The 7972-nt window shown below is 37.6% G+C and overlaps 1 protein-coding gene across 2 annotated transcripts; it reads right to left on the bottom strand.

The window, feature by feature from the left end:
- Nucleotides 1-1336: 1336 nt before the first annotated feature.
- On the bottom strand, nt 1337-7106 carry LOC103942814 (subtilisin-like protease SBT3.5). 2 transcript variants are annotated; one of them, XM_009353014.2, is made up of 11 exons: nt 6725-7106; nt 6403-6494; nt 5581-5678; nt 5322-5477; nt 5128-5239; nt 3883-4423; nt 3008-3099; nt 2666-2908; nt 2362-2476; nt 2078-2279; nt 1337-2000 (listed from the first exon to the last, which is right to left on the bottom strand). In XM_009353014.2, the coding sequence occupies exons 1-11, from the start codon at nt 6812-6814 to the stop codon at nt 1432-1434; spliced, it is 2310 nt and encodes a 769-aa protein (XP_009351289.2). In that variant the 5' UTR covers nt 6815-7106; the 3' UTR covers nt 1337-1431. The 2 variants fall into 2 exon arrangements, with proteins under 2 accessions (XP_009351289.2, XP_009351288.2); XM_009353013.2 differs by having other exon boundaries at nt 3008-3105; nt 6725-7105.
- Between the last annotated feature and the right edge of the window lie 866 nt (nt 7107-7972).

The following is a 7972-nucleotide window of genomic DNA, read 5'->3' as shown; positions in this document are numbered from 1 at the left end:
AAGATAAGACATGCAAGTGGAGGACATCATAACAACCCATTAGAGGAGTAACTAACACTGTTTATCTCAGAGAAAAGAGCATATGAATGGTTTGAAAGGTGGGAAGAAACCTGAACCTATGTATTTTGCTGCAGGAATAACGAAAACTGCATCAGAAAGTTTATATCATCAAGTTGTGTATACAAAATATGAATCATAAATACTTACAAATTCCTTGCAAATTGCACCAAGTTGCTGCAGAAAATTCAAATTCTGAATCAATGTGACAAAAAAGTACCCAACAAGCATACAAATTTATTCACCGCACCACCACAGAGGCACTAGGGTTAAGAGAGGAGGAGACACTAACCCCTCTTACAAGCGCAGTAGTTACCATATTTGAAGTTGCAATGGGAAGGAGTCACAGGACCATGACACATAATTCAGACCATCACGCCTCACAGTTCCAGGACCTACACAAACAAACTAAACAATGGTAAACAGAGCTCAGCCTTCTCACCTAGACAAATCTTGGTTAAATCCAACACCAGCATCCCTCCACTTGTGCACCTTGTCCACACCATCCTTAAAACGTTCTTCAAGTTGAGAAAACCCATCTGTATATGCCCCCTGATGTTGTCGTACATGTGACGGATTAATGCTGTAAAAAATGGGAATAACAAATTGTCTATCTCTTTCCTTGCATTGCAGTATATGCGCAAGTTCATCCAAACACCATGTAGAAGAAGCATAGTTTGCTGAGAAATGATCGCTGAAAGATATGAATTCTTGATTGCTTTCATAAGTGCAGGTGCAATTTCATCTACTCCTTTAAGACTATGATCCATGCATGTTTTGGTTTTCTTCGCATGTATAGCAGCATGAACATGGCTGCTAAAGGCACTGCGGGTGTCCTCACCTCTGAAACTGTGAAACACCTCATACTTTTGTTGAGGGGAGTTAGCAGCAGTCATACTCCTAGCCTGCATACCCACAAGTCAAAACATACAAATGAACCTGGTTGGCAAGCGTTTCCTTGCCACACAGTTTGGAAACTTGATACCGGATAAGAACAAAGCACATTGTGCATAAACAGCAGTAAGGCCGGTCCCAGCAGTTGAATGGCTTCTGCTTTGATTAAAACAATTGCTCTACTTAATACGTTAAGCATATAAAAAGGACCAGGAGGAAGATGCTATTATAGTATTTTTCGTGTATATGCCCAAGAACCTAAAACCCATAATCACCCAAAAGAATTTTTTTTCCGTATGGGGTTTAGGTTCTTTTCTTGGTCACCAAGCAACATACTTTGAGGGATGGTGAAAAAGTCAAACAACAGATTTTGAATGAAGCAAAGTGATACAGAACCATGAATCATTTATTCATAAGGATACAATTATAATTACAATCAGATTAACTCCAGATTTGGTTTTCAAAATGAATGGCAGTTCATCATGTGTCTGCATAAAAATCATCAAGGACAATTCGAACTATAAGTGGTATCCTAACTACATGCAAACCATCTTCCCAAAACAGATTTCCAAAGGAGAATCTTCCTTGAATTCTTAATAGGGAACGAAAAGTAACCTTAAACTCCAGCTTCTTTACAGTAGAGTTGAATGACAAAATTGATGGCTTAACTCTCACAGACACACCTGCAGGCGTTATAACACGAGCATTGTAGGTAGAATTAACTGGACCTACATTTGTGACCGTTCTTGATACTGTCGTGCTCTGCTTAAGCTCATGAATGGTGATAGAAGGAAGATTAAGGTTATTAATGAAGTTGGTTGATTTACGGCATGTGATCTTAGCCCCAGCCACTAAACTGATGGCTGTGTTGTTATAACCCATGGAGCACAGGAAACGGATATAATCTGATGATTCTATGTCATATATGAGACCAGGAGCTATGGCTTTGTTAGGATCAACATGACCACCACCATAGTCAAATGGATTGGCCTGCTTGTGAGGAGCTCCCTCGGCCACAATACTTTGACCATATTCATCTTCTAGAGAAGCTGTAAAGAGGAAGAACAATCAGTTCTCCAAAAAGTTCCTTGAAAGCACTAGATGCCATGAAATTTTAATTTCTCACCTGTGGTAACCAGGGAAGACTTTATCGCAGCAGGACTCCACGTTGGATGGATAGATTTAAGAAGAGCAACAATACCGGATATATGGGGACAAGCCATGGAAGTTCCTGATTCAATTTTGAAAATATCTGGATTTGCTTGATTTTGGGACTGAGCAGGAGACCAGGAGGCTAATATATTAACACCAGGAGCAGCAATGTCTGGCTGCATAACACATTCGAATCGTTAATAATATAGTTCTTAAGAACAGAAAAATTAATGAAACAATATAACACTGTTTATATACCTTAAGTATGGAAGGAGAGAGAGAATTGGGTCCTCGGGAAGAGAAAAATGCCACTTCTGGGGATATCTGTTGTCCCACTAGTGTTTTTGAAGGATTGAACTTGACTACGGGATTTCTGTGGCACGTCATTCGATTAGGGCACTGTTATTAGCCTCCTCAAGATAAAGAAGGGAAATGTAATTGTGTCTTCTATGAGGAGCGATATTGATGAGTGACAAGAACTAAAGCATGAAAAGGCTCTTTCTTTTTATTTCCATATGGTACACATTCTGCATAAAGACAAGTTACACATACTAGAGAATACCTGGTTGTTCCAATGTATGTTAGCAGATTTGTGCCAATTGCAAAGTCAACTTGAACACAAGGTGGACTACCCGAAGACAAAGAAACATCCTTGCTAGGAAACTGAGCAAAAATGAGACCAGCGCCCCTAGCACTCGTCACAGTTGTCGTTGCAGGAATAGATGACCTCTGTGATCGAGATTGGAAGCAAAGAATGACCTTTCCACTTGCCAAAGTTTCATTTAGAGTTCCCGGATCACAGCTCCTGTTAAAAATGGGCACCATTATAATGTGTATTTCTCTACGGTGAGGTACGAGGCTCATGTAGAATTCAAGCTCAAAAATAGAGGAAAAGGTTTAATACCCGGCAGTGTCTTTATCCGAATCAATAGATGCAATGTCTCCTCCATAAACAAGAGGGTAATACTTGTTTCTATCCATCCCTGTATACAAAGCCTGACCCTACATGAGAAAATAAATTTCATATCTAGGTTTTTGTAGTTTTGCATTTACCAGTACCAACTTAGACGTTTAAATGGAAACTCAGAATCAAGTTGAAGCATTAAGGATATAGTATATACGGTTTAATTTTCAACTTCGAACACAGTGCATTATTCATTTAAATCGCATCGCTGATCCACAATGATGAAAATTCTTAAAACTGATTAAAACAACAAAACACCTCTATCGGTAGAACATACCCAAATGATTTTGAGAACACTACCAGGATGATTTGCTTTGATTGGTATTTCAGAACAAACTTTCTCTTACACAATTAACGACATACCATTTTCAAATTGATAAATATGCAACATTTCCAAACAACTCCAAGGGTCTCAGATTCTGAAACTAAATCAAATAGAGTAACGTATTGCTCTTCTAGATCATGGAAACAACATGAATAGTAACAAATTAACGGATCATAAATTTCAAATCAACGATTTCCATTATTGTGCAAGTTTGCTTTAACAATGCTAAGAGCGATGCATTAGTAAATATACATGCTATGCATAGAGTAGCATAAGAATGTTCTCTTGTGAGACAACATGATATGCTTATTTAAAGACTGCTACTCAGAACCACGCGTTTAGAACCAAGGGCTTGACTGATAACTGGCAACATATCACAGCAGACTTTCTATCAAGTGAATAACATAACTCGTTGTATACCATAGCCCTAACCATGTCAATAAGAAGCAAACAAAAATTTCGTGGCTAAAAGAAGGAAGTGATGATATACCACAACAGTTTGATTGTTTCCCAGGGTAATCACGGTAGGGAAAGCCCTATCAATAGTGCTGGCTGCAACAGTAAAAATCCAGGGAGCGGAATTTATGACAGTTTGAGGGTATGGACCAGAATTTCCAGCAGAGCATACAACAGAGATTCCTTTGGCAACAGCATGGAAAGAGCCAATGGCCATAGCATCCTCAACATAAGAAGAAAGTGGAGGTGGAGAACCAAGAGATACCGACAACACATCTACACCATCATAGATTGCATCATCAAATGCGGCAAGCAGGTCTGCTGAGCTGCAGCCAACAGCCCAACAAACCTTATAGACAGCTAACCGAGCTAATGGAGCACCCCCTCTTGCCAATCCTGCAGCTAATCCCTTATAGCTTGCATTTTGTATTGAATCACCAGCTGCGGTGGATGATGTATGAGTACCATGTCCTCCAGCATCTCGGGGAGATAGATATTCAAACTCATCACTTGTACTTAGATTTCCGAATTCAGCTTCATATCCTTTACTATACCACCGTGCACCAATTATTTTCCTGCTTATCATAGCAAATAGAATAAATAAACCATGTCGTTCTCTGGCTGTAGTTCAGCAAAGAATACCAATAAATGGTTTCCCTTAAGGGACTTGATGAAGTTAGTCAAACTCATCTGTTGTTCAGATATGGTTCGCAAGTAAACACCATAAATGTGGATTGAAAAAGGACTACTAAGAGAAAAATTTGGTAATTGTTGAAAATTAAGCACTAAAAAATATTTGGTTGGAAGCAGCCCACACTTGATACTTATAGGTATAGATTCTGGGATCTTGATAACTGAAGAACTCTTTACACTAATGTGAAACTGACATGCAACATTTTTCATAGTTTTTTTTGCAATTTATTATGATGACATGATTTGTCCCTAACAGAAAAACCTAGTGATAATTTTGCAGTTAGCACAGGGCAGATCCAAAGTAAACTGATACAAAAGTCATAGCTGATGTTGAGTCCGAAAATTAGAAGAATGGGACAATGGGAAGCTTGTGACCATTTCCACCACATGATATATTTAAACTGATCGCTTCAACTCTTATTAGGTTAGTGGTTCAATATAACTACTAATCCAGTTTACCGAAACAACTCCTTTCTAAAACAAGTGAAGGAACAATAAATCACCAGGTACACAACAATTGACTACGTCGTCATATGAGGAAATGATGAAAAATATAACACTACACGTGCAAATGAAATAAACTAACCGGTTACAATGGGAGCGATTGAACTTTTCTCCTTCTTGACATATCCCTCTGAATCGGGATGGGGCATCTCCCATACCCTCATCTCTGAAGCTTTCGGACTCAGGCCAAATTCCTGAGAATCAAAATACAATATAAGTAAAATGTAATCTGATCTAATATACTTTGCAAGATGTAGAGAATTTTGAAATCCTGACCACTGTCCATGATTCCAATAATAGACCCAATGCCCGATTGACTCTTTGAAAGAATTCCATTTCTAATATGAGAGTTTACTTCCAGAAAATTCCAACTTCTAGTCGTATGCAAATTAAGAATTCTGTTTGGATTGACATGAACAACGCCAGGGGAATCTGCATTAAGTAAGGAAAATATAAATTAAGTAACTTATTAGAAAAGAAAATTCTGACTCAAAAGAAAGAAGACATAGTTTACAGTTCACCAAAATTGTAACACCTGCAATAAGCTTTGCTTGACATGGAGTTAGGACAGCAGCGAACCCTGAAAATCCATGCTTGTAGTTGTACAGAATTGATTCCTTTGCGGCTTCTTTGCTGAAAATTTTACTCACAACCTGTTACTTTTATATTATGCTGTAATCCTGTCCAGTTAAAATATGCTTTTTCGGATGATTTTTCATGTCCATGCCTATGAGATGCACCCTGTGCTTGTGATATTGCAGAGAAAGAGGTACAATCGGCCAAACAAGCAAAACTAGCATGCCACAAAACAGCAGACATTCACACACAAATATGCATGTTTACTGAAGGGAGTTTTCGGTCTATGCTATTGAAGTTGTCATCATATATCAGTCACAGCTATGAAAACTCCATCCCACTGTGTCATTTCTCAAACCAATCAGCATGTCGTTTTATTATGAAGTAAAACAGCAGCAGCATGTTTAACTTTTTCTTCTCGAAAAATGTTGAGGAATTTTCAGTACAAAATGCATTGAAACACGTAAGGCCTTACGAATTTTTTTTCTTGCAAAATGATACGAAATATTTTAGCACAAAATGCATTGAAACATGTCAAGGCCGTAGGAAGGTAGTTACAAACAATTATATAGCAATATAGTCCCTTCCCTCAGTTATGAACATAGAGAACAACCATTTCATTGGGGAAAAAAACATACAGAAAACCTAGCAATTTGAACAAATTTGTGTTCCTAAATTAGAAATAGAAATCAGTTCATCTTCTTTTGTTGGTTAAGTTTAAATTTAACTTAAATTGAACCGCACATTGTCAAAGATAAAAGTTTGGATAAGTATCAATGACCTTCCAAATACAGATGACAGAGTCTGATGGTGAGACTCAGAAACCAGCTCAGGCTCTCCATGCTGTCTTTCTCCCATATACACAATGTAAACCTGCCAAAACCAAAAACCCACAAAAACAAAGTGATCATATTGTAACATTCAATAACAAAGCACACAGCATATGCCGGTTTGGCCAGTTGTCCAGGGCAGCGTGCCTGCCGTATTGCACCCAAGTTTGAAACATAGTTCGCGTAAGTTAGAGTAGTTTATAATAGAATAACGCCTTTGTCAAAAATAAAGAACAAAACTATAAAGCGCACAAAGAATAGGTTAAGACTCACATTTTTGGAAGCCAAAGAGAGAAGAAACCCAGAATTCTGTAGAGCAAGAAGAAGAAAAAGGGTGCCGATAACCCCACAAGGAGAAGCCATGCGATGTGAACGAGTGACCTGAAAAATGGCAATTCGAAACACACAGAAAGCTCAGAGTGTTTGAGTAATAAACTTGGAGGTTGTGGAAGGAAGGAGCAAGAGTATGCCGTGTTGTAATTGTTGCTGGTGGGACAATAAGCAAAGCATTGACAACAGTTGGCATTCAGCTCCGGAGGAGACGATTGATGAGAATAATGTGATGTGGAAAAAGCATAATCCAAAAACCAAAGACTCAAGAGGGTTGACTGAAATTTTCCACATTTGGTGTGGAGGTGCGTGGTCACTTCCTTAACTACCCTACATTCTACTGTTTAATGTGGGAATGGAATTCATGGTCAAATCACTCTAGATGGAGGCGCTATAACCTCGGGACTCTATATGAGCTTTTATGTAAAGTTGACTTGGGGGTAATTTATTTTTGGCTTATTTTTTGTTACGTTATTTGGAATTCTATATGAAACATTATTTTGTAATTTAAAAGTCACCATTTTATTTTTTAAAACTTAAAATTCGTTTCATCTTGACTTGTAGAGTCTCCGTTCTTCCTGAAACTTATAGGTCGCTTTCTGAAATATATGTGGATCCAACATTCAATAAGACTATGCGATGTATGCAATAAATTTGATTATAAATCTCTATTATGGATTAACATTCAACAATCAAAAAATAATAGATTTAAGGGAAATTGAAGAGATGAAAAAATAAAAAAGAATTGATTAGCTTGGGGCACTCAAACCAAATCCACATTAGAAATTAACAGATCTAAGGTAATGTAGAACGAATTTTGAGTTTTATAGAGATGACTTTCAAGTTTTAGGGGACAAAATGAGATCAAAATCGAGTTTCAGAGAGCAAAGTGGAGTGAACTACGAGTTTCAGGGAGTAAAGTGACAACTTTTAAGTTACAAAGAGCAAAGTGAGACTAAAATTGAATTACAGAGAGCGTAGCTAAAAATAAACCATTATTTTTCTATTTGTGTTAACTATTTTTTTTTACCAATTTTTGAAAATGTCAATCTTGGTTGAAGAGTTTATATAACCTCGCATAGGTTGAAGAGTGATGAAAGCAAAAAGAGAGAAATCAATGTTGTAACACGTTTGAGTAGATAATTTGTACGTGGTTTTTAGTAGATAGGATGTTGAGTTTCTATCAATGCA

This window comes from the organism of the source record quoted next, unplaced genomic scaffold, assembly GCF_019419815.1.
Source record: "Pyrus x bretschneideri cultivar Hongxiangsu unplaced genomic scaffold, Pyrus_bretschneideri_v1 Contig85, whole genome shotgun sequence".
NCBI lineage: Eukaryota > Viridiplantae > Streptophyta > Magnoliopsida > Rosales > Rosaceae > Pyrus > Pyrus x bretschneideri.
This window is presented reverse-complemented; position numbering and strand designations above follow the sequence as displayed.

Bases quoted from the DNA above. Each gene is read 5' to 3' on its own strand.
- LOC103942814 (XM_009353013.2), bottom strand. From the start codon at position 6,814: ATGGCTTCTCCTTGTGGGGTTATCGGCACCCTTTTTCTTCTTCTTGCT. The intron at 5,478-5,580 runs GTGTTACAATTT...TACTTAATGCAG, and splicing joins TCAAGCAAAGCTTATTGCAG to ATTCCCCTGGCGTTGTTCAT. The intron at 4,424-5,127 runs GTTAGTTTATTT...TATGATAAGCAG, and splicing joins AATCGCTCCCATTGTAACCG to GAAAATAATTGGTGCACGGT.